Source organism: Pituophis catenifer, unplaced genomic scaffold (genome assembly GCF_029215685.1).
Source record: "Pituophis catenifer annectens isolate HBS135680 unplaced genomic scaffold, rPitCat1.0.hap2 SCAF_17, whole genome shotgun sequence".
In the NCBI taxonomy this organism is placed as follows: domain Eukaryota; kingdom Metazoa; phylum Chordata; class Lepidosauria; order Squamata; family Colubridae; genus Pituophis; species Pituophis catenifer.
Window position 1 is genome coordinate 5,384,097 of NW_027256897.1, and position 26,728 is coordinate 5,410,824.

The 26,728-nt window shown below is 44.8% G+C and overlaps 1 protein-coding gene across 1 annotated transcript in view; it reads left to right on the plus strand.

Moving 5' to 3' along the window:
- The window catches only part of COL27A1 (collagen type XXVII alpha 1 chain), a 105,902-nt gene that overhangs the window by 10,479 nt on the left and 68,695 nt on the right, over positions 1-26,728 (plus strand). The window contains exons 5-12 of the mRNA XM_070955894.1: positions 1,942-1,986; positions 7,754-7,807; positions 9,456-9,509; positions 10,826-10,879; positions 12,570-12,623; positions 22,759-22,812; positions 25,467-25,511; positions 25,620-25,664. Coding sequence (XP_070811995.1) covers positions 1,942-1,986; positions 7,754-7,807; positions 9,456-9,509; positions 10,826-10,879; positions 12,570-12,623; positions 22,759-22,812; positions 25,467-25,511; positions 25,620-25,664 — 405 coding nt within the window. The remainder of the gene's footprint in view (positions 1-1,941; positions 1,987-7,753; positions 7,808-9,455; positions 9,510-10,825; positions 10,880-12,569; positions 12,624-22,758; positions 22,813-25,466; positions 25,512-25,619; positions 25,665-26,728) is intronic.

Genomic DNA, 26,728 nt, shown 5'->3' on the forward strand with positions numbered 1-26,728 from the left:
TTCCTGTTCTGTTCTGTTCTGTTCTACTCTACTCTACTCTACTCTACTCTACTCTACTCTACTCTACTCTACTCTACTCTACTCTACTCTACTCTATTCTATATTCCATTCCATTCCATATTTTCTTTTCTTTTCTATTCTATTCTATTCTATTCTATTCTATTCTATTCTATTCTATTCTATTCTATTCTATTCTATTCTATTCTATTCTATTCTACTCTACTCTACTCTACTCTACTCTACTCTACTCTACTCTACTCTACTCTACTCTATTCTATTCTCTTATAGGTTTTCCTCCTGAAAACCTTTCCCCAGTTTCCGACGTTACGCTACAAAGATGTCTACTTTGGCGCACGCCTGAATCTAACCTGAATCTTATGCTGCAAATTACGCTCATTCAAAGAATGCCTTTAGTATCATTTGCAATCCAGCCTAATCTGAGATCAGGAAAAAAGGGTTTTTCAATTAACAGAATTAACAGAATTGGAAGGGACCTTGGAGGTCTTCTAGTCCAACCCCCTGCTCAAGCAGGAGACCCTATAGTACCATCCCTGTCAAGTGGCTGTCCAATCTCTGCTTGAAAGCCTCCAGTGATGGAGCATCCACAACTTCTGGAGGCAAGTTGTTCCACTGGTTAATTGTCCTCACTATCAGGAAATTAGTTCTAGGTTGCTTCTCTCCTTCATTAGTTTCCATCCATTGCTTCTTGTCCTGCCTTCAGGTGGTTTGGAGAACAGGTTGACCCTTTCTTCTTTGTGGTGGCCCCTTAGATTAAATTCCTCCAGTGATGAAGCACCTACAACTTCTGAAGGCAATCCCTTCCACTGGTTAATTGTCCCCACTGTTAGGAAGTTTCTCCTTAATTCCAGGTTGCTTCTCTCCTTGATGAGTTTCCATCCGTTGCTTCTTGTCTTGCCTTCTGGTGCTTTGGAGAATAGGTTGACTCCCCTCTTCCTTGTGGCAGCCCCCTCAAATATTGGAAGACTGCTATCCTGTCTCTTCTAGTCCTTCATTTTATTGTTCCAATATCGTGGAACAATTCAACAGGTTGTTTTTTTTTTCAATTCGGCAAATTGTGGGAAACGATTCAGCGGTTTTTCAATTGAACAGATGTGGAACGATTCAGCGATGTTTCAATTCAACATTTGTGCAAACAATTCAGCAATTTTTCACTGGATGATGGAGGAGATGTAACCATGAGAAGAAGAAGAAAAAAAAAACCATCACCCACCACCGTGGGAAGATGTTTTCCACAGCTGAAGATAAATGAACAGCTACAATTCCTATTCGTTCTGCTACCCACTCTTTGTTGGGACGTGATCTGAGATTAATCCGTTAATTAACGAGCTTGAAACGAGCTCGAATCGTTTGTGTATGGTTTGCTCTCTGTCCTATTTCTTTACTTAGAGTCTTCCCCAAGCCAGTCCTCTCCAGTTGTCTTGGATTACAACTCCCATCATCCATACAATGGCCTCCCTTAATTGGTTCTGCTGGGTGGTGTAGTCCCAACGTTTGAAGAAGTCCATGTGGGAGAAACCAAGGAAGACAAAGAAGAGAAACGAAAGGGGGGAGTGGGAAGATTAATGAAACAGACCACTTGATGTTCCCCAGATGTATTGAACCACAGCTCCCATAAATTCCAGGGAAGATGCTCCCGATGGGCTTTGTATTCAAAACATCAAGAGTCTTTTGGTTCTCCACACCTCTACTGTATTGTGAGAAATCATGTTTTGGGAACGATGACTTTGACTTGAAATGAAGTGTGGGGCCAATTAGAAGTTGGGACAATTTAAGATTTCGCCATCCCGGTCTTTCTATCTGTAGAATGGGTTGTTGTTGGTTTTTGTTTTTTTTTTAAATCTTTTGGAAGGCAGATTAAGGTGTTGAGGATGCACCTTGCAAAACTGTGACTGACTGTCTGACTTCTCTGCTTGGTTGCAGGGTGAAGCAGGAGACCGAGGACGACTGGGAAAAATTGGCGACGAGGTAACCCCACATCACTTCTGTCCTTCTTTTGCATGGTTGACTTTTGTCCCTGGTGACCCCTGCCAGCAGGAGAGCTTCCTTTAACCGAGATAACTTTGACTGCTGCTGGCATCTCTCTTTCTGGATTTGGTGTCCCACCCCCCTTTGTTAGAAGAGCTGAGAATCCTATTTTTTTTTTTAATTTGATTTATATGCTGCCCTTCTCCGGAGACTCAGGGCGGCTTACAATGCGTTAAGCAATAGCCTTCATTCTTTTGTATATTTTATACAAAGTCAGCTTATTGCCTCCACAAACTGGGTCCTCATTTCACCTACCTTAGAAAGGATGGAAGGCTGAGTCAACCTTGAGCCTTGGAGAGATTCGAACCAGCAGAAATTGCAGGCAGCTGTGTTAATAACAGGGTGCACTAAACCCCTGTACTATCAAGGCTCTTGATTTTGCAGATGTTTATATGCTTGAATGGCCAATGTTTAAGCTACATAGAAGCAGAGATGGGAAGATGGCCACATTAGAAAGCATTATGATTATTTTCATAATCCTGCATCAGTAAGTAGTAGGAAAATCAGTCCGTGAATAAAACAAACTTTATTCGAACAGCTGAGAATTACTTCATTCCTAGCGTCATTCAATTAAATTAAAACAAATTCCTCCCAACACAAATTCCTCAGTCCTATCGCAAACCTTGGTCCAATTAGGCAAACTGCCAAAGGCTTTTCTTGGCAACAGTTCAGGAACAGAAGACACTGATAAGAAAGAAATACATCCAAACACGAAGCAAATCTCTCAACGGTTGTTTTCCGGCAAAGAGGCCAAGAGCCATTACTGGTCTTTTAAGCCTTATGGGAGGGGCCAATCATCTCTTGGCCTTACTCCTGAGTTGTCCTCTCTGCTTTATCTGCTCCTGCCTTCTGGCAGCTCTTCTCATACGTGCACTAGGAACAGGCTCCTCCTGTTCCTCTGCCTCTCTGCTGTCAGCCTCTGGAGGCTCCGAAGTCCGCACATCACTCCCCGATGGCCCTGGCCCCATCTCTGCCTCTGACACAGAGTCCTCATCCGGGCCTTCCCCAGCCTCCAGGACTGGCCCATGTTCTTCCTCAGCCTCATCGCTGTCCGACTCCTCTCCCAGCTCTGCAGGCTGCTGGCGGACCACAACAGTGGTATTCAGCCGGTTTGTACCGATTCGGGTGAGTCGGTAACAGAGATCTCAGGTGGTCCCGCCCACCTGTCCTGACTCTATGCCGTCCTATTTAGGAGGTTTTTGAGGTCAGGTGCGTGGGCGCAGTGAATTGGTGGTAAGAATATTGGAAACGCACCACTGGAGGCAACTGGATTTTTTTTTTGTTTTTCCTTGAAGATATTTCGCTTCTTATCCAAGAAGCTTCTTCAGCTCTGAGAAGTTCAGTTCTGAGAAGAACTGAAGAAGCTTCTTGGATGAGAAGTGAAACGTCTTCAAGGAAAAAATCAAGGATGTCCAGTTGCCTCTTGAAAAAGCACCTTTGGGACAACCATGACCTGGATGACTGAGAATCTCCAGAGTCATTTCCTTTAGCTGTTTATTGTTATGCCAGGACCAACAATAATTTGCCTCTGGTTTCCTCTCCTGATGCAATTTTGGCTGTGCTCAACACCCAAGGTCTGATGGTTCAAAGCTATTATTCCCTCCAAGGCTGGTTGGTTGGTTGATTTCTCATCCTTTGTCTATGGAGATTCTCAGTCCTCCAGGTCCTCCTGGTCAAGTCCACCTTGTCCCAAAGGTGCTTTTTCAAGAGGCAACTGGACTTCTTTGATTTTCTTGAAGACACTTTGCTTCTCATCCAAGAAGCTTCTTCAGTTCTTTGGAAGGCAACTGGACTTTATTTTCCCTTGAGGACGTTTCACTTCTCATCCAAGAAGCTTCTTCAGTTCTTCTCAGAACTGAACTTCTCAGAGCTAAAGAAGCTTCTTGAATGAGAAGCAGAACATCTTCAAGGAAAAAGTCCAGTTGACTCTTGAAAAAGCACCTTGGGACAACCGTGACCTGGAGGACTGAGAATGTCCATAGACAATATGCCTGAATGATGCCAGATGGGCTCCTCAGTCCAGTTTCCACATTGGTCCCCATTCCGACATAGTCCTGGCAACTTCTGTGCCCTGCAATGCCTGATGAGATTCGACAGAAAGAACTCTGGAAAAATTTGGGAATAAGAAAGAATCAAACACTCACCTCCCTTGAAATATATCCCAAATCATCAAACCAACCAATGTGGTGGAACCTCAAAGCTTCCATGTGTTTATCCCATTCCTGAGCGACCACATGGGACAGCAATGGTGGCTTTGGCTCGACCAATCTTGGTCTCCTCAATTGTTGGTTTAAGAGACCCATAATCTTTCCTGAAAACCTCTTTCCTTGCCAATCGTAGCTCTTTGATGGACTGCTTTTTTTTTTGGTATGATGATGGTCTAATCTAGAGCCAGGCATGCACAGGGACCCTCAAAATCCCCTCCTTGTGGGCAAAAACATCGAGAGGACATGTCTTTTTTTAATTCTAGAGGAGGAGAAATTCTCCAGGTTAATTACTGAGGAAACATGTGCCAATCAAATGTCTTGGAATGGCGGACACGTTTCTTAAAACTCATTTTTGGATACGGGCCCCTCTGATGGTAGAAGCCATGGCGTTTTTGACGTCCTGGTTGCCATTTCAGTATTGCCCGTAATGTCCACAAGGAATGGCAATTGTAATTTCTCTGTGTCTTGCACCAACATCTGGAGAAGATGTCCTTCACAATAGCCTTCTTTTCCCAGAGGCAAGGAAACAATCAGGAAAACCCCACACGTTTTTCCTTAGGAAAATTGAGAAGCCGTGCCTTCCGCTGAAGGTCTTTTAATTCCCTCCAACCAGAGACTTTCCCCCCCCTCTCCCAGCCCCCCCACGTTTCGGTAGAGAAAGCAGGAAGGTCTGTCTTTCTTTAGCACTTATTCATTAGATGAATTCCACTCTTTCGGATTCGCCATAGCTAAACAGCCCTGGGGAGAAATTCCACTCCGTTGGATCCCAGGTTGAGAATCTGAGCTGATGAGGCGACCCAGTTTGTCGTGGGTTGTTTCTTTCCCCCCCCACTACTCCAGACATACTCTGAGCAGGAAATCGTGAGCCTCTGTGGGATTGAAAGAAAATACAATAGGCCTTTTCACCGCCATTTGCCAGAGACCCAGTCCAGATGAATCTTAAGCTCACTTATTTTTCCTCTGCTCATTTCTGGCCTAGCCATGGAAGACTTCCATCTCGTTGCCAATTAGGTCATTAACGAAAGAACGCTAATGTGCCAGCCATCAGGGAAAATTCCTCTTCCTCTTCTTCCATCCCACTCCTCCCTTCCTCCATCGCAACAGCCAGCTTGCTTTTAGCCATCCTGGAGGTTTTGGAAAACATCTGCCTCCAGAGGCAATTTCCAAATATTTAGGGAAAGTTGCGTTCCAGTTCTAGATCAGTTCTGCAGAAGTGTTCCATGAGAACCAAATGGAGTTCCGTGAAAAATTTCAGTTGGGGTTGGAGTTCAGAAACATTATCGCTAGATCTTTTCCCCTCCATTGGGGATTCCAGAATTTCCTTGCTATTAAACGACCAGGTTCCATGGTCTGAAGAAAATTTGCAAACTCCTGGGCTACCACAATCAGAGGGCCTTGGTCCATTGAGGTCAAGGTGATATTCATTTTATAGAGGTTGACCATCAATCAAGATTTTCTGCTATTCTAAGGAAGGGCATAATGAATAAATAGGCTGAATGAATGAATGAATGAATGAATGAATGAATGAGATAGATAGATAGATAGATAGATAGATAGATAGATAGATAGGCAGGCAGGCAGGCAGGCAGGCTATTCTAAGGAAGGGCATAATGAATAAATAGGCTGAATGAATGAATGAATGAATGAATGAATGAGATAGATGATAGATAGATAGATAGATAGATAGATAGATAGATAGATAGGCAGGCAGGCAGGCAATTCTAAGGAAGGGCATAATGAATAAATAGGCTGAATGAATGAATGAATGAATGAGATAGATAGATAGATAGATAGATAGATAGATAGATAGATAGGCAGGCAGGCAGGCAGGCAGGCAGGCAGGCAGGCAGGCAGGCTATTCTAAGGAAGGGCATAATGAATAAATAGGCTGAATGAATGAATGAATGAATGAATGAATGAGATAGATGATAGATAGATAGATAGATAGATAGATAGATAGATAGATAGATAGGCAGGCAGGCAGGCAATTCTAAGGAAGGGCATAATGAATAAATAGGCTGAATGAATGAATGAATGAATGAATGAGATAGATAGATAGATAGATAGATAGATAGATAGATAGATAGATAGATAGATAGATAGATAGATAGATAGGCAGGCAGGCAGGCAGGCAGGCAGGCAGGCAGGCAGGCAGGCAGGCAGGCAGGCAGGCAGGCAGGCAGGCAGGCAGGCAGACTGTTCTAAGGAAGGGCATAATGAATAAATAGGCTGGCTGGCTGGCTGGCTGGCTGGATGGATGGATGGACGGACGGACGGACGGATGGATAGATGGATGGATAGGCAGGCAGGCAGGCTATTCTAAGGAAGGGCATAATGAATAAATAGCCTGAATGGATGGATGGATGGATGGATGGATGGATGGATGGATGGAGGATGCATGGATGGATAGATGGATGGATAGGCAGGCAGGCTATTCTAAGGAAGGGCATAATGAATAAATAGGCTGGCTGGCTGGCTGGCTGGCTGGATGGATGGATGGACAGACGGACGGATGGATAGATGGATGGATAGGCAGGCAGGCAGGCTATTCTAAGGAAGGGCATAATGAATAAATAGCCTGAATGGATGGATGGATGGATAGATGGATGGATAGGCAGGCAGGCTATTCTAAGGAAGGGCATAATGAATAAATAGGCTGAATGAATGAATGAGATAGATAGATAGATAGATAGATAGATAGATAGATAGATGATAGATAGATAGAAAAGCAGGCAGGCAGGCAGAAAGATAGGTAGGTAGGTGGGTGGATGGATAGATAGATAGATAGATGGATAGATGGATGGATAAAAAGATAGCAGGCAGGCAGGTAGGTAGGTAGGTAGATATATTTTTTTCTTAAAAATTCGGGATAGGGGGTATTGAAAATCCTGACTTGTGTCTACCGCAATCCTGCTTGCATGGCATCGTTGCCTCTATTCCTCTCTTTTTTTTTTTTTTGAGATGTTTGGCAATGGCTAGGCTTGAATTGCAGGATCTCCAGCCCTCCAGATCTCCTTCTTCTTGACCTGATCATCACACCAGAATCTGGTCTTCACGGCCCTCAATCAAAGACGTTTTTTTTCCCTACTTCGGCCTGTGTCAGAACTCATCAGTTGTGCGTCTCTCTCTCTACCCCCCACCCTTCATGTTGCAAGTTGGGAGGCAACCGGAGGAAAAAGTCGTGGAGGGGGAATCCTAAATGTTAGCGTTTTCTCTGACCTTCACGTCATGGGGGTTGTCTGTAATTTGTTCCTGCACTGGAGTCTTTTGTCAAGCCTCGAGCTTCAAAAGCCCGCGGCTGGCTTTTTTTAAAACAGAGAAACAGCTGCTGTTTGTGCTGGGGAGGCCCAGCCTGTGAGAAACCAAGACCTTCTGGGAACTTGCGGAAGATGCTGCCTAATTCAGCCTAATTAAAAAAAAAAAAACCCTCTTTTTCTCTTTCTCTGATGCTTTAAAAAAGCAAATAAATCCAGCCCCTTTTTTTTCCTCTCTCTTTCCAGGGTCTGATGGGGTTCATCGGTCCAATCGGGGACCCTGGCGGTGTTGGGGAGAAGGTACGTAGAGTACAGGGGTGGGTTCTAGTTACCTTTACTACTGGTTTGCAATGGGGCCGTGCACAGAAGCGTTCTGATGACGTCGGGGTCGGTGGGCGGAGCCTCCCGCCGGTTTTACTACTGTAAAACTACTACTACTAGTAGCACTAGTAGTAGTAGTACTGCTGTTACTACTACTACTACTAGTAGTAGTAGTAAAACTACTACTGTAAAACCCCGGTGCGAACCGGGGGCAACCCACCACTGGTAGGGTAGTGAGGTGGTTGCAGAAGCAACATTAAGCTGAGGAGACCTTCTACTAAGAGCCCCCAAGGTTTTGGGGAGTGGTGAAATGCAATTTTTTTTTTTGCTACCGGTTCTGTGGGCATGGCATGGTGGGCGTGGCTTGGTGGTGGTGGGGTCATGTGACTGGGTGGGCGTGGCCAACTTTTTTTTTTTAACTTTTTAAAGCATTTTTTTTTACTACTGGTTCGGGCGAATAGATAGTAAAAAAATGCTTTAAAAAAGTAAAAAAAAAAAAAAGGTTCCGACAATCGCGCGGCACAGCTGTGATCGTCGGAACCTTTTTTTAAAAAAACTTTTTAAAGCATTTTTTTTTACTACCGGTTTGCCCGAACCGGTAGTTTTGATCACTACCGGTTCTCGCGAACTGGTTGCATTTCACCCCTGGTTTTGGGGGACTATGAGCTACAGCAAAGTTCCAAAGTGATGTTGTGGCCCGCCAGCGGAGCTGGCAGCAGATTCGGACAGTGAGGAGGTTGGGGAGGAACAAGGGCCAGTCCTGGAGTCAGGGGAAGGCTCTGACGAGGGCTCTGCATCGGAGGCAGAGACGGGGCCAGTGCCGTATGACAGTTATCAGCTGCCTTCAGAGTCAGACATCAGTGAGGCAGACGAACAGCTGGAGCCTGTTCCCAGTGTGTGCATGTGCAGAGTTGCCAGATGAAGGGAACAGCTAAAGAACAAAGGTCGACTCAGGAGTAAAGCCACAGGTGGACGATGAATGGCCCCTCCCAGAGGGAATAAAAGAGGAGCGAAAGGGGAGTGGAGTTTGCAGGAGACAATAAGTTCGCTGAATTGGTTCTTGACTTCTTGCCAAGTTTTGAAGATATCGGCCTGGCAGCTCTCCAAGCCAGATAAGGTCTGTGACTGTAAATCCTCCCTTGAAAGACTTTGCTGGATATGAATGAGAGGAATTCACAGTAACTTAATAGAAAGGGATTTTTGTCGGGACAAGGAGTCTGCTTCATGCTCTTGGGAAGCCTGGATCAGAACAATGATTAGTTTTTGATCAGAATTTCAATATCCCATGCTGGATCCTGTGGCCGCTGAATTGGGCCACCCTGAGATCCTTAGAAAACATTTGATTGCTTCAAGAGTTACGGAGAGCTGCTACGCTTGCAGACGCGAGCAACGTTTCTCAATTGTTTCGGTCCTAATATTTACACGCTTCGTGCACAATTTACTTCCACTCTTCTTGTCCTTGTAACTGATATCCTAAGTTTGAGAAGTTACAGTTGGCCAAGTTGGCTTCCAGCAAACAGCGCTGAGTGAGGGCTGGTGGGCCACCCAACCTTATGACTTCTCTGTGCAAGGATGTGGCACCTATTTTGTGGATGGCGTGGTTGACTTCTGCTTCTCTGCGTCCTAGGGAGACCGCGGCACAGTTGGATCACCAGGGCCAATAGGCGTCAAGGGGTCGATGGTAAGGAGTAAGTCTGCATTCTCTCACTCCTCCTCTGTCTTGAGAAGTGGAACCCGGTGTTCTCACTACTTATTGAGATGACATTGGCTGCATATTCTACACAGTGGCTTCTTCTTCTTCTTCTTCTTCTTCTACTTCTTCTTCTTCTTCTTCTTCTTCTTCTTCTTCTTCTTCTTCTTCTTCTTCTTCTTCTTCTTCTTCTTCTCCTCCTCCTCTTCCTCTTCCTCCTCCTCCTCCTCCTCCACTTCTTCTTCTTCCTCCTCCTCCTCTTCTCTTTTTCCTCCTCTTCCTCCTCTTCTTCTTCCTCCTCCTCTTCCTCTTCCTTATCCATCTCCATCTCTTCCTCCTCTTCTTATTCCTCCTCCTCTTCCTCCTCCTCTTCTTCTTCTCCTCTCCTCTTCCTCCTCCTCCTCCTCCTCTTCTTCTTCCTCGTCCTTCTCTTCCTCCTCCTCTTCTTCCTCCTCCTCCTCCCAGCAAACCCCACTCCCTTCTAGCACTGATGATGTTACCTGGCTAATGAAACATCTGCAAGGAAACAACCAAGCTCAGAGAGCACCAAGGACCCCACAGTCTGCCTCCTCCTCCTCCTCCTCCTTTTTCTTTGTGGTCAATCAAGGAGCTTGACCTAAGGTCAAATTACCATAACTTCACATCCAATTCTCCCGAGCCGGATTAAGGCCCTACTCAGTCACAGCTGCCTTCCCAGTCATAGCTGCTTCCCCAAACCCCAAGAGCACAGTGTTTCTCTTTGATTAGGCCACCTTTGAAGTTTCTCTACGGGCCATTTTAAGGTCATTAACCATGAATGACCAACCTATTGCCAGGCTTTCTGTGAGAGGGTCAGAAATGTGTGTGTGGGGGGGTTTCCTCCATAGGAAAACAAGGAAATACCCCAGGGCACAATCTATCTTGAAGGTTACATCACCCAAACCTAAGATTAGCATTTTGAAGAGATTTAGGCCAAATGTTTGCAATTTCCCCCCCCCCCCCCGTCCCACTTTGCCATCAACTCTACAGAAACGAAACTGGGATGAATTAATCGTGCAATAGATTGGGAACCTGATAGTCTCAAGGCTCTTTTTAAAAACACTGTAGCTCACAAGCGAACCTTACATTTCCCTGCGTTTTATGCCAAATGAGCCAGCGCACCGCAAGTTCAGGCTCCTTTGCAAACCGAGTTTAATGCTTCTACCTACAGAGTTCTCAATGTGTGGGGTTGATGATCTGTTTCTCGTTATCGGGGTGAAAAGGTTATTTTGGATGAATTTGCAGTAAGAAAGCAGATCCTTTTCATTCATTTCGCTTCGATGTTGCAGGGTCACCCTGGAATATCGGGAGAAGTTGGGGAGCCTGGTCCCACTGGCCCACCAGTAAGTGACATCCTTTTTCCTTGCAACAGCCTTCTTCTCACACGTTCACAATGGTGAAAAAAGGAAGGTTTTACATTTAGGCAAGAAAAACAAAATGTGCAGGTACAGTATAGGTGGTACCTTGCTCAATAGTGGTAACTGTAGGAGGGATTTTGGAGTCCTAGTACACAATTGCTTAAATAGGAGCCAGCCGTGTGCAGCAGCTGCCAAAAAAGCCAACACAGTTCTAGGCTGCAGTAACAGAGGGATAGAATCAAGATCACGTGAAGTGTTAATACCACTTTATAATGCCTTGGTAAGGCCATACTTGGAATCCTGCATCCAGTTTTCGTCGCCACGATGTAAAAAAGATGTGGAGAGTCTAGAAAGAGTGCAGAGAAGAGTAACAAATAGGATTAGGGGACTGGAGGCTGAAACATATGAAGAACGACTGCAGGAACTGGGTATGTCTAGTTTAATGAAAAGAAGGACTAAGGGAGATATGATAGCAGTCTTCCAATATCTCAGGGGCTGCCCCAAAGAAGAGGGAGTCAAGCTATTCTCCAAAGCCCCTGAGGGCAGGACAAGAAGCAATGGGTGGAAACTAATCAAGGAGAGAAGCAACCTAGAAGTAAGGAGAAATTTCCTGACAGTGAGAACAATTAATCAGTGGAATAACTTGCCTCCAGAAGTTGTGAATGCTCCAACACTGGAAGTTTTTAAGAAGAGGTTGGATAACCATTTGTCTGAAGTGGTGTTGGGTTTCCTGCCTAAGCAGGGGGTTGGACTAGAAGACCTCGGAGGTCTTCTAGTTCAACTTACAACTCTGTTATTCTGTTTTTGATACTTGTGAATTTTGTTCGAATGAAGAAAGAAAATTCTGCCCGGTATAATTTGGAGCAAACTTGGCTTATGAAATATTGCCATCAAACCATATAAAAGTGTGGGAAGCTCTTTCCCCCCCAAGAGAATGAAATATTTTGGGGAGTAATATTAAAAGAGGTAGAATATTATATTTCCCCAAAGGAGAAATGCTCCAGTCTTTCTTAACAGCCTCAAGCAGAAGCCTCAAGTCTTTAGAGATGGATATTTTGCACCTATTAATAAGAAAGACTGGGCCAATCTATTCATAAACAAAATGCCTTCCTCCACAGCTCCCACAGCTGAGGGGATTAAGAATTTACATTCCCTCACCCAAATTCTAAGGACAGGATGACCTTTAGGACATAATAGGATTATCCCACCACCATTGAAATAGCAAAAGTCACAAGGCTCACTGCATTACACAACCCCCCTGGAGCATCTCAAACACAAAACCCCAGAAACCCATAAAGATCCATCCACTCACTCAGCCATTTTGTCAGCTGTCAAGGAAACATTTGCTGCTGTCATTGAAGTTTCTGGAAACCAAATAAACTTTCTTTCCTTGCAGTCAGTCAGCCTCCATTTTATTTCCAGTGCTTTTTTTCCCAGCTTGGAACCGGGCTGGGTTTTTCTTCCCACAAAAGTAAACACTTACCAATTTTTTTTGGGGGGGGGGAAAGTTGATTAAGGAAAATGCCCAACATATTGCCCTAAAGGTTTGTTCAGTTTCTTTTGACTCTGCTAAGCAGAGGTTACCTCGGAATGAACCTCACCTGCAAAACTCCATCTCACAAGGCCTGATGGTGAGTCCTAAATTATCTGAGCGTGTTATTTCATCATTTTCAAGGGGTCCCCAGGATTTCGCGGTTCCCCGGGGATAAGAGGACCGAAAGGCCGGCGGGTAAGTGAAATTTACTATATTTTCTAGAGAATTTAGAGCAAAAGGAATCCTTTAGCGTTTGAAACAGAACTGTTTAACGATCATCCAAAGTCTGCCGTCATAATGGCGAGATATGGAGCAAAGTTTGGGTGATTTTTTGTTTGTTTGTTTGAAAAATGAGGAAAAGAGGCCCTAAACTTTGTGGCTGCTCCTGCTCCTTCAGACTCACTGAGGCTGCCCAACGCCTCAAAAGTAGATCAGATGTCCTGCACAGGCAGCCTCTGTGAGTCAGCGAAGCTGAGCATGGTGCGCTCGTCCCATCAGCCTCTCCTCTCACCACTCCACTTTTGGAACATGGGAAGCTGGTGGCTTGGCGGCCAGATTGTGGTGGGGAAGATGGGAAATGGGCCACGCGAGTGGCAGGATATGTTCTGACCCAACCTTTGCAGAAGCAAGAAACAGACTCCCCGCAAAGAAACCTCCCCCCCCGTTTATTTACACCTTGGGAATTCACTGCATTCACCAACAGAAAGTCCAGGCAAGGAGTTAACTGAAACCATAGTCCTTATCAGCTCGCTATGATAAATGCAAGGCCCTGAGTTTTCAGCCTGCAAGGAAGGCTGCAAATTAAATCAGTTCAAACAGAGAAATAAACAAACCTCAGTTCTGGCAAGGTAGCCTTTGTCGCAGGAAACACGCAAGGAGCAAACTTTCCAGAAATGCGAATGGTTGTCTTCTGCGACAACCAAACCCTTCCCTTTTCCACCTATTTATTCCCCAGCCAGGGAAGGGCTAGTCAGCGTCCACGTTTGTGCTGCTTCCCGAGTTGACTCATTGTCCTCCATTGTTCACCTATCTGCTCTGCGGATACACACATCTGGAACAGGCCCCAGCTGTTCCTCCTCCTCCTCCACACTCATCTCTGACTCCAAAGGCAGCTGCCTCTGGCTGGGAAATGCCTGACGGCCCTGGCTCTATCTCTGTGTCTGAGGCTGAGCATCCATCAGAGCCTTCCCCAGGCTCCAGAACTGGCGCAAGTTTTTCCCCAACCTCCTCATCGTCCAAGTCTGCCGCCAGCTCCACTGGCCACTGGTGGGTCACAACAGGCCAGCATGCACACACGCAGTTCCACTCATGCCAGTGAAAAGAGAAGCTTTTGGGATGCCACTTGCTTGACACACACCAGACCACCTCTCGTGCGGTCTGGTTCTGAATAGGCCACAGTTTTGGGTTTGGGGACCCTGCCTTAAATATCCTGTTCTGAAACTGCTTACATTTAGGCTAGCCTGCAAACTAGGCACGAAGAGTACCCGTTCTACCCTACAAGCAGATAGTAAGCATCAACTTCCTCTTCACAATGCCTTCTCTACTAGAATTGTAAAACGAATTTAGGAACCTCTTGATGCTTAAGAGCCCACACAACCAATTTCTGGGATCGTTGATTAAGCAACCACCAATGAAATTTAGACATACTGCACAGCTTTGACCCTTCTATGTAGCTCTGAACTCTTCGTTCTACCTCTCCTTCATTTTTCCAAGCCCCAGTAGTTGGTGACAACTGCAACTTCAAATGACCCACAGTAAAATCCATTATTTATTTATTTATTTTATTAAATTTTTATACTGCCCTTCCCTTGCTGGACTTGGGGCGGTGCACAGCCTAGAATAAAAAAACATCCCAATACAAAATTTAAAATTTTAAAAGAATTAAACAAATGTTGGCCCAAAATTTAAAACCTCCCGACTAAAATCCATTTACAATTAAAAATATCTAAGCGGGGGGGGGGGGGGGGGGGTTTAACGCCAGCCCAGCTTGATGAAATAGAAAAGTTTTGAGGGCACGGCGAAAAGCACGGAGATCTGGGATTAAAGGGATCAAATCATGATTTTTTTTTTCCTCAGCTGCAGGAGTGGCTTCTGTTGTTGCAGATCTTTTCATGTTTTGCTTCGGCCTTCTAGATGTTGAAAGCCACTTGTTTGAACTTCACCCTCCTGGTAGAAGGCTCCATATTTCATTAAACACGAATCTAAGACATGTTTATTTATTTATTTATTATTTTATTATTTATTGAATTTATATCCCGCCCTTCTCCCCGAAGGGACTCAGGGCGGTGAGCAGCCGAAAATTAAAATAACATACAATATAAAAGTTAAGATAACTAAAAATAAATTAAATTAATCGGCCTCCCAATTTAAAACCCCAAGCTATACAATTAAAAAACTAACCCATAAAACCTATTCAGGCCAGGCCGGCTTGCTAAAATAAAAACGTCTTCAGGGCCTTACGGAAAGTGCGGAGATCCGGAATCAGCTGTATTCCGGGAGGTAGTTCGTTAAAGAAGAAACGTTGGTTGGGCCAGAGCGAAACAAGCGTTAGTTGGGCCAGTAGTTATGTTTTTAGGACTAGAGGCCAACGCCCATTGGTTGGGCTTAAAACACCCTTCCTCCCAAGCTAGTTGAAAAGGGATTGGTTGGATGAGATTTGGCAATAGCCAACCAGAAGCTGGACAAGTTATTGATGGATGGATGGGTCTTTTGCCCAACCAGTTGTCTTATTTCTTGGTTATTATTTTAGGAAAGGGAGATGCCCAATTCTTTCTTCTTACTAACCGAGCATTGAGTTAGTTGGGGGTTTTCCTCTCCTACTCCCTGTGGCAGGAATAGCTATTTTGGAGGAACGAGTGACGGAGAGGAACCCAGATCTCGTCCAGAAGGGATTCATGGAAAAAAATATTCTTCTCCAAATCTTCCGGAGCCAAAAATCATCTCTGTCAATGACGCTTAAATCTCCAGGTTTTTTTGCACCACAAAGAGGTAACGGAGCCAGAAGGAAGCTCCTCTTTGGCTCCTGCTTGCTCTCTCTTTTCCCCTTCCCTTTTTCATATTTTTTTTTTCCCCCGCAGTGCCAAATCTGTATTTCCAGCAGCAACTGCGGTTTTTTCCCGGCAACGTCTCTGCCAAAAATTCCCCCACTGCGTACAGCTCCCGTGCTTGGCTTCCCTTCCAGGAGATCTTGGGATGAAACACTCCAGGGCCCGAAGCCTGGCGCTGGTGGGCAACGTTTCTCATCTTGCCCTCAGCCCAAAAGTTCTTTTGGAAAGTTGGTTTTCCTAAGGTGGAAATCAGGCCCAGCGGTGTGTGTGTGTGTGTGTGTGTGTGTGTGTGTGTGTGTGTGTGTGTGTCTCCTTTGGAGCAGGAGAAAAAGCTGGATTCGAAACAAACGCAGCATTCGGCATCCCGGATCCTCAGCTCTGCTGTAGTCGACAGCAGACCAAGAATTTTGAAGACCTTCACAATTCAGTGAAGACCTTTGAGAATCTGAATGGAGGCCAGGCAACTCGCTTATGGCCAAACTCCAGATACCACAGTCTTTACATGGGCTTCAATTAATGACCTATTATTTTGAGGAATTAAGACCACAAGGGAGACTGCGCGCTGAAGAATTGATGCTTTCCAATTGTGGTGTTGGAAAAGTCTCTCGAGTGTCTCTTGGACTGAGAAGAGACCCGATCAGTCAATCCTGAAGGAAGTCAACCTTAACTGTTCTTTGGAAGGGCAGATCCTGAAGCTGAAGCTCAAACACTTTGGCCACCAAATGAGAAGAGAGGACTCACTGGAGAAGACCCTGGTGGTGGGAAAGGCAGAAGGCAAAAATGGAGAAGGAGAAGGCAGAGGACGAGATGGTTAGATAGGGTCATCATCGACGCAATGAACGTGAATTTTGGCAAAATCTGGGAGATGGTGAAGGACAGGAGGGCTTTGCATGATATGGTTGTGAACTGTGAGGCATGATTTAGTGACTGAACGACCGCAATAATAACAACAATAATAATTTGGAAGGAAAGAATTGGAAGTTTTCCTCCATCATCTGAAGTCCTCATCAGAAACTGGAGTCTTCTTTTTCAATTTTGGAGTTCCTCTGGACGGCTCGCTCTTCCTGGCCTGTGGAGAGCTCCTGGTTGGCTTTCATTCCACATTCATTCTTGATTTTGAGTGCATTGTTTTAAGAACTTGGATCTGCTGAGCATTTACAGGAGACCTCACCAAACATCTGCTTGCGTCTCACTGAGACATTCTCTGCTGTTTTTGGGGACGAGGGATGAAGATAAACTGTTTCAACTTCTCTCCTCCAAATGATGCTATAGGCACTGCATGTCAGAACAACTAGACACAAGGACACTTTTCCCCTCCTCACACTCTGCTAAACAACCAATTCCTACAACACTATGTAAAAAGGCAGTATTACCATCATTATTCTCCTCTTCCCTATTATCTATTTCCTATACCTCTTTTAATAATATGGAAGCGGTGGCTCAGTGGCTAAGATGCTGAGCTTGTCGCTTGAAAGTTCGGCAGTTCAGCAGTTCGAATCCCTACTGCCGCGTAACGGGGTGAGCTCCCGTGACTTGTCCCAGCTTCTGCCAATCTAGCAGTTCGAAAGCAGGTAAAAAAAAATGCAAGTAGAAAAATAGGGACCCCCTTTGGTGGGAAGGGAACAGCGTTCCGTGCACCTTTGGAATTGAGTCATGCTGGCCACATGACCACGGAGACGTCTTCGGACAGTGCTGGCTCTTCAGCTTTGAAAAAGAGATGAGCACCGCCCCCTAGAGTCGGGAACGACTAGCACATATGTGCGAGGGGAATCTTTACCTTTACCTCTTTTATTACCTATGGCTATAACAAACTATAACTTTGTTGCTTATCACTATTGTTATATGTACACTGAGAGCTTATGCACTGAAGACAAATACCTTTTGTGTCTTATCACACCTTGGCCAGTAAATAATTCTATTCTATTCTATTCTATTCTATTCTATTCTATTCTATTCTATTCTATTCTATTCTATTCTATTCTATTCTATTCTATTCTATTCTATTCTATTCTATTCCACTCCACTCCACTCCACTCCACTCCATTCCATTCTGATTTCTATTCTATTCTATTCTATTCTATTCTATTCTATTCTATTCTATTCTATTCTATTCTATTCCATTCCATTCCATTCCATTCCATTCCATTCCACTCCACTCCACACCATTCTGATTTCTATTCTATTCTATTCTATTCTATTCTATTCTATTCTATTCTATTCTATTCTATTCTATTCTATTCTATTCTATTCTATTCTATTCTATTCTATTCTATTTCCATTCCCATTCCCATTCCTATTCCTATTCCTATTCCTATTCTTTCTTCTGCCATGAGAGTTTCTTGGATTGCTGGATTGTCCACCGAACATGAAAGATTTATTTTATGGCTTTCCATGTCAGCGAAAAACAGCCAGATTTTGATCCCCCCCCCCAATCCCCATCCTTTTTCAGGAACAGGGTTCCCTACAGAGCAGCCCTGAACTTCGGGGTAATATGCAAAAATTGAAAATTCTCCTCCTTAGAAGTCACCCTCAACATTTCCCACAAGTCCCTGCTGTGTCCTTCTGGGCATTCTGGGTAACTAAAATGGCGGGAGGCGAGCCGGAACCAGTCAGCTTGAGATCATTCCAACCTATTCTGCTCTTGAATTTCTACTTAACCGTCACTGGAAGAGAAAAGCATTGCATAGGTTTTGGGTTTTTTCCCCCAATGGATACCCAAACAACTCTCTTGGTCCCACCCTTTTGTAATTATCTCATTAGAACAAGTCCTTAATTTTATTGACATTTCTCTCCCCCCCACCTCCTCATTTTGGTTTTGTTCAGTCTCTGAGGAAAGGAGCCCCTGGCTATAATTTTAGATGCCTGCCACTCTCTGCCTGCCCTCTGCGTCTGATCTTCTATCCAAAAACATAATTCAAGGCAGAATGGAAAGCAGTTCCTTTCCCTCTTTCCCTCCACCCGCTTTCTCTCTCTCTTCTCTCCCCTCTCTTCTCTCTCTCTCTCTTCCCTCTTCCCTTTCTCCTCTCTTTCTCCTCTCTCTCCTCTCTCTCTTTTTTCTCTCTCCTCTCTCTTCTCTTCTCTTCTCTCTCTTCTCTCTCTTCTCTCCTCTCTTTCTTCCCTCTTCCCTTTCTCCTCTCTTTCTCCTCTCTCTCCTCTCTCTCTTTTTTCTCTCTCCTCTCTCTTCTCTTCTCTCTCTTCTCTCTCTTCTCTCCTCTCTTTCTTCCCTCTTCCCTTTCTCCTCTCTTTCTCCTCTCTCTCCTCTCTCTCTTTTTTCTCTCCCCTCTTCCCTCTCTCCTCTCTCTTTTTTCTCTCTCCTCTCCTCTCTTTCTTCCCTCTTCCCTTTCTCCTCTCTCCTCTCTCTCCTCTCTTCCTCTTCCCTCTTCTCTCTCTCCTTTCTTTCTCCTCTCTCCTCTCTCTCCTCTCCTCCCTCTTCTCTCTCTCCTCTCTTTCTCCTCTCTCTCCTCTCTCTCTTTTTTCTCTCTCCTCTCTCTTCTCTTCTCTCTTTTCTCTCTCTTCTCTCCTCTCTTTCTTCCCTCTTTCCTTTCTCCTCTCTTTCTCCTCTCTCTCCTCTCTCTCTTTCTTCTCTCCCCTCTTCCCTCTCTCCTCTCTCTTTTTTCTCTCTCCTCTCCTCTCTTTCTTCCCTCTTCCCTTTCTCCTCTCTCCTCTCTCTCCTCTCTTCCTCTTCCCTCTTCCCTCTCTCCTCTCTTTCTCCTCTCTCCTCTCTCTTCTCCTCTCTCTCTTCTCTTTCCCCCTCTCCCTCCGCTCTCCTCTCTCTCTCTTTCTTCTCTCTCTCCCTCTCTTCTCTCTCTTCTCCCCTCTCTTTCTTCCTTCCCCCTCTCCCACTTCTCATTTCCTTTCTCCGCTGTCACAATTGATCTCACGTTGTGCTGTTTCAGAGCCCTTTCGAAGGCAAGGGAATGACTCAGATGCTGGTTCTGATTCAGAAGCCCCAGTGTGATTTATGAGGGTCTCAAATTTAGCAATTATAGTGTCGGGATGGAAAAGAACTCCATGTCAACTTCTGGGGGGTGGTGTGTGTGTGTGTGTGTGGGGGGGAAACACCCAAACCCCAAACTAAAAACAGACGTTTTAAAACGATTCTTCTCTCTCCCGTGACAAAGATAGAACTCGCTTCTCGTTGGGTCTGCATCCTATTTCTTGCATGTTTCCACCAGGGAGGGATGTTTGTTCGTTCAGTCCTTTGCAAGTTGTCGTTCGTAATGAGCCCCTGATTTTCCTTTTTTGGTGCAATGATTTTAATCCCCCCCACTCCCCGATTAATGCTCACCACATGTGGAAGATTGTGCATCCTTCAACACGGGATCTTTGCTTTACACGGTGTGGCCTTGGCGCAATTCAATCCATTTGCTTGGAAAATGTCGCCCAGTTCTTGCCGGATCAGGTTCCCTTGCTGGATAGAAACCTGGATTCCTCCGCTGGCAGCATATGAAATCTGTCAAAAGTGACAGAAATCAGATAAGCAGAAGACACTCCTGGAATCTGGAGAGCTTCTTCTTGTTACTTTGTGCCTTTGGGGCCATGGAGAAGACAGTGTGAAAATGCCATTTGGTGTGACTTGTTTCTTCTAGAATAGGGCTCTGCAACCTTAAACACTCCAAGAGCCATTTGGACCCGTTTCCCACAGAAAAGAAAACACCGGGAGCCACAAAACCCTTCCCGTGCCTGACTATTTCTTGAGCGGCCACAAAACTAGCATATGTAGTTGAGTTAAATGTTCTGTTTTCTTCTGAAACTTTTCTTTTCTTGGATTTATCCATGGTTGGCCTCCCGGGCGTTGAAAAGCTCAATAAATCACATGCCGGCGGGTGTCACATATTGGCGGTTGTGACGCATATTTTGAGTGACAGGGAGCCACAGCAGAGGAGCGAAAGAGCCGCATGCGACTCCAGAGCTGCAGGTTCCTGACCAAGAGTTGAAGTCCACCTACAAGGTATCTATTTCCACTTCTGGATGGGTTGATTCCTGATTGATCGATCCACACACCATCAAATGAGGGCCATCTCTCGGTGACCACAGTGATAGAACTTCTCCTGGAGGATCTGTCCCCAACCTGGTCTTTCTGGTCATCTAATGGTGACCCTTTCTTGCTGTAATAAAAGCCACCACTACCCCTTGCTCCAGGCCATCTCTTCTTCTATATCTTCAACTTTTCCCTGAATTAAGAGATCTTTTGCTTATCATTTTACTCATTTGACATTTCTGCAGTTGAGTTCTTGAGTGAACGGAAGAACTACTGTATATCAAGGAGGAAATCAAAAAGAAATGACAAGACGAGAGGCAGTAGGCTTCTGTCCATCAAAATGAAGCTGTGAGTCAGGGTTTTGCTTGTTTTAGCAGACTGGTTTTCTTCTCCCATGTCCTAAACCATGTCACTCCCCCCACCCTTCAGCAAATTGGGTCACACATTGATGTTCAGATCATGGTTTGACTCCAAACTTGAAGCTGGTCTATGAAACTTGGTTCTGTTTCCTCCTTCGCTCCTGACCAATCTGTGCATTAATAGTTTGCCAGGTTCTAAAAGCTTGCTGAGATGCCTTCTCCATTGTGGGAAGAAGATCCTGCCTCAGAAACGTTCCATGGGAGAAGTTCTTCAAACAATAAGGACTGATATGTCTACATTTCCTTTTCTTTGGGCAGCGTCATGGCTAAACACTTGGACTTCTGTGTGTCTGGATTCAAAGCCCTTCTTGACCAGGATGATGGACTGTTTCTCTCACACACCTCACATAGACAAGAAGGGAACCTTCAGCTTCCAACATGGAAGCGCAGGATAGAAGTGGGATACTAAACAAATACATAGAAGGAAAAATGGGGTCTGCAGGTGCCTTTGAAACGGGGTCCCCAAATTCAGTGACAGAGTTTGCCAATATAAAATAGGTGGGTTAAAATATGGGAAAAGAGGTGTTGTGTCCTGCCAGCGGCCAGTGGAGCTGGCGGCAGACTCAGACAGTGAGGAGGTTGGGGAGGAACATGGGCCAGTCCTAGAGTCTGGGGAAGGCTCCGCGTCAGAGGCAGAGATGGGGCCAGGCTGTCTGACAGTTATCAGCTACCTTCGGAGTCGGAGATAAGTGGGACAGAAGGACAGCTGGAGCCTGTTCCCAATGTGCACATGCACAGAGCTGTCAAGAGAAGGAAACAATTAAGGAACAGGGGTCAACTCGGGAGTAAAGGCACAAGTGGACACTGAATGGCCCCTCCCATAGGGAATAAATAGGAGTGAAAGGGGAGTGGTGTTTGCAGGAGACAATTAGTTCGTTTATTAGTGGGAAGATTTGCTTATCTGAGTTGGTGCCTCACAGAGACTCCTTGCCAAATATTTCCTTGTACAAGGTGGCACTTGGAAGCTATCGGCCTGGCAACTCTCCAAGGCCTGATAAAGTCTGTGGTTGCAATTCACCCTTGAAAGACTGTTTGCCGGGACTTTGCTGGAGGTGAATGCTAGGAATTCACATTAGCCAAATAAAAACAGGTTTTGTCAGGATAAGGAGTCTGTTTCGTGATTTTGTGAAGCCTAGGTCAGAACAAGAGGTGAAACCCTCCCTTCTTCCCACGAGTGATGCCGAAGAGTGATTGCACCGCAGCCAAATGAAAGTATACATTAACATGGCTTATTAACAGCCTGGATTAGATTTCTAGCATCAGAGAGGTACCTATAGTTAAACCCAGTGGTGGGATTCAGCCAGTTCGTACCAGTTTGGTAGAACCAGTAGCTAAATTTTTCTGGAGTTCAATAAACCGGCTGAAGTGAGGGGCAGGAAGCCCTGCCATGCCCGGCGAGGAGGGGAAAAGAGACAGCAAGAGGAGCCCTGTCTCCCTCCACGTGCCCCAATGAAAGGCCGCGGTAGCCTGGGTGCTTCCCTTCCACCCCCTGTCTGGTGCTGGAAGTAATTTAACAACCAATTCGCCCAGGGTCAGGTTGGCCGTTGCGGGAGGCTTGTCCCAAATTTGTGGTGGAGCTGGAGGGCCACGCCTCCCACAGCAGCCAATCTGACCTTGGGCAAACCTGTTGTTAAATTACTTGAATCCCACCACTGGTTAAACCCCTTTGATCTTCTTTTTTTTGAACCATGTTTCCCCGAAAATAAGACCTTGTCTTATATTTTTTTGAACCCTGAAATAAGTGCTTGGCCTTATTGCCATGCGCTCAAAAGTCCGATTGGGCTTATTATCAGGGGATGTCTTATTTTGGGGAAAACAGGGTAGCATGTAAAGGGTGTGCTTATATTTGTGACCTGGGTGTGTTTTTTTTCCACCTCTCCAAGGGTGCTCGAGGTCCTGATGGAACACCAGGTGAAGCGGGGCCCCAAGGACCGAAGGTGAGTCATTTCCCCCTTCCTCCAATCAAAAATGCAGAGTCATTCTTGGACACGTGCCACGGTTGGCCTCTTGCACTGCTGGAAGGCATAGACTGGACCTTTGCCATGGTTCTGTGCCAGGCTACAGAAATCACGCACAGGAAGTGTCAACATTGAATGTCTTTGCTACTCCTGTTGTTCTGTGTCCGATGATTTGATTCTATTACTGTTGCAAGAACAGTTGGCTAGTCTAGCAGTCTTCCAGTATTTGAGGGGCTGCCACAGAGAGGAGGGGGTCAAGCTATTTTCCAAAGGACTAGAAGGCCAGACAAGGAACAATGGATGGAAACCAATCAAAGAGAGAAGCAACCTAGAAATAAGGAGAACTTTTCAGACAGTGAGAACAATCAACCAAGAGAAGAACTTGCCTTCAGAAGTTGTGGGAGCTCCCTCACTGGAGGCTTTCAAGAAGAGACCGAACAGCTATTTGTCAGAAATGGTACAGGGTCTCCTGGCTTGACCGGGGGTTAGACTAAATGACCTACAAGGTCTCTCTTATTCTGTATTCTCCTGAGACTGAGAGGTGGGCAAAGCAGCTTATGTTTCATTCAGATTTGAATTACTAGTGTCAAGTGCCGGGGGAAATCAGGAGGTTCAAATGAGTATAAAGATTTATTGCAAGCTAAAGCTCTATACAAGAATCTGAACTACTAATGGTCAAAGGAAATTAGCGGGAGTTAAGAAAGGAATTGAAGATGGGTTGGACTTAGATCTCTTGTGGGCCCACCGGAAGTTGGGAAACAGGCAGTTTCTGGCCTCCGGAGGCTTTAGGGAGGCCTGCTAGGCCCAAAACGGGGCGCATGGGGGTTGTGCATGCATATGCGGGGAAGTCATGTGCGCATGCATGGGGGGGACACGGGGCACATTGAATTATGGGTGTGGGCCCATGCACATGTGCCCCCACCACAGTCCCCCCGCTTTTGGCACGCGACAGCAAAAAGGTTAGCCATCACTGCCTTATACTATCTTGGTCAAATGGTTGTATAGTCTATTTTCGAAAGCCTCCAATGATAGATCTCAGAATCAATGTGCTACAAAGCTCCACGAGAGAGGAATAACGTTCCCGATACTTCTACAGAGCATAGAGAGTTAGGAAGTCTTTCTTCCTTGCCAAACACATAGGCTGAGATTTAGTATTTCCTTCCACACAGACTGAGCACAGACTAACCCATGTTCTCAAAATAGCTTCCCATTTCTCTACATGGTCCGTTAGGGAGAAAACTGGCCCCAAACTCATCTCCACGATGTTCTAGTTTGTTGCATGCAAGATTTTTTAAAAAAATTTGCAAGAAGGCAAGGCAAGAAAGAGAGCTCTGGATGCTAAATTTATACTTTAGACTTTGGTCAACTGGGAGAATTCCACCACGTGTCCTTTTTTCCCCATCGCCTTAAATAGAGTGGATTTTCTCTCTGTTCTTTGGGAGAATGGCCAGATGGGAAAAGGGAAGAAAATAGAGTAGTATAGAATAGAATTTTTTATTGGCCAAGTGTGATTGGACACAGAAGGAATTTGTCTTTGGTGCATATGCTCTCAGTATACATAAAAAGTCAAGATACATTTGTCAAGAATAATAAAGTACAACACTTAACGATAGTCATAGGGTTCAAATAAGCAATCAAATCATACTAGGAAACAATCAATATAAATCGTAAGAATAGACTAGACTAGACTAGACTAGACTAGACTAGACTAGACTAGACTAATGAATGGAATGGAACGGAACGGAACGGAACGGAACGGAACAGAACAGAACAGAACAGAACAGAACAGAACAGAATAGAATAGAATAATGAGTGGAGTGGAGTGGAGTGGAGTGGAGTGGAGTGGAGTGGAGTGGAGTGGAGTAGAGTAGAGTAGAGTAGAGTAGAGTAGAGTAGAGTAGAGTAGAGTAGAGTAGAGTAGAGTAGAGTAGAGTAGAATAGAATAGAATAGAATAGAATAGAATAGAATAGAATAGAATAGAATAGAATAGAATTCTTTTATTGGCCAAGTGTGATTGGACACACAAGGAATTTGTCTTTGGTGCATATGCTCTCAGTGTACATAAAAAGAAAAGATACATTCGTCAAGAATCATAAGATACAACACTTAATGATAGTCATAGGGTACAAATAAGCAATTGAATCATACTAGGAAACAATATAAATTGTAAGGATACAGCAACAAGTTACAGTCATACAGTCATAAGTGAGAAGAGATGGGTGATAGGAACGATGAGAAGATTAATAGTAGCGCAGCCTTTTAGCTGGTAAGCAGAGTGATGGCGTTTGGGAATAACCTGTCCTTGTGTCTAGTTGTTCTGTGCCCTATAGCGTCATTTTGAGGGTAGGAGTTGGACCAGTTTATGTGCAGGATGCGAGGGGTCTGTAGATATTTTCACAGCCCTCTTTTTGACTCGTGCAGTAGACAGGTCCTCCATGGAAGGCAGGTTGGTAGCAACTGTTTTTTCTGCAGTTCTAATTATCCTCTGAAGTCTCTGTCTGTCATGTTGGGTTGCAGAGCCAAGCCAGACAGTTATAGAGGTGCACAGACTCAATCATTCCTCAAAATTGAACCTTTCTTGCATTTTTTTTTTTAAAAAACCCTCTTCCTTTTGTTATGATCTTATTAACAGGGCCTCCCAGGTCATCCAGGTAAACCAGGATTGGACGGTCAAGAGGTACGTTCAGTATTTTTGAAGGGATCTAAAAGTGTTTGAGATGTTTATGGTATCTTGGCAAGACTCGGCTCTGATCTTCCACCTGAATTCAAGTCTTTGTGTTTGTAGGGAAAGATCGGTGAAATGGGAGAGACCGGATCTCGTGGCTTCCCTGTAAGTCCATCCTTCATCTTGCCTCATAACAAGAAGACTTAATAGGTTATCAGAGGCAGTAATGGAGAGAATCTGTATGAATTTCCCCCATTTATGGACTTTGATCCAGGCTAGTAAAGTTGGATTAGGGAGGGTTTTTTCCCCTTCCTTTAATTTTCTCTTCTTCTTCTTCTTCTTCTTCTTCTTCTTCTTCTTCTTCTTCTTCTTCTTCTTCTTCTTCTTCTTCTTCTTCTTCTTCTTCTTCTTCTTCTTCTTCCTCTTCCTCTTCCTCTTCCTCTTCCTCTTCCTCTTCCTCCTCCTCTTCTTCTTCTTCCTCCTCCTCAATTTCCTCTTCCTCCTCCTCCTTCTCTTCTTCTTCCTCCTCCTCTTCAATTTTCTCCTCCTCCTCTTCCTCCTCCTTTTCTTTCTTCCTTCCTTCCTTCCTTCCTTCCTTCCTTCCTTCCTTCCCTCCCTCCCTCCCTCCCTCCCTCCCTCCCTCGGGTCTTGATTTCTGATTTTCAACGTCACTGAGGAGCTTCTTCCACTTCTGTATCACTTTGGATTATTTAAATTTTTATTTTATATTTGAAAGTTCTCATTAAGTTCGGTGCCCTTTCCCCACATCAGTTTTGCTTGATGCGCAAAAAAGATTTCGAAAGCAAATTTCCCCGATGATATAATTAACTTTCATGCATTATTTGTAATTAATAGTGGTGGCTTGAAAAATCATTCATCATCATCATCATCATCATTTTTAAAAAATCTTTTTATTTTTTTTTTATTTTAATTTTGATTTATATGCCGCCCTTCTCCGGAGAGAAGACCAGGTTGACCACAATGTGCTCAGCAATAGCCTTCATCCTTTTGTATATTTATACAAAGTCAGCTTATTGCCCCCACAACTGGGTCCTCAATTTACCTACCTTAGAAAGGATGGAAGGCTGAGTCAACCTTGAGCCTTGGCGAGATTCGAACCTGCAGTAATTGCAGGCATCTGCTCTTAATAACCAGCTTAATAACAGGGTGCCTTAGACCACTGTACTACCAAGGCTCTACCCAAAAATCTGCCTTCTGTTCACTTATAA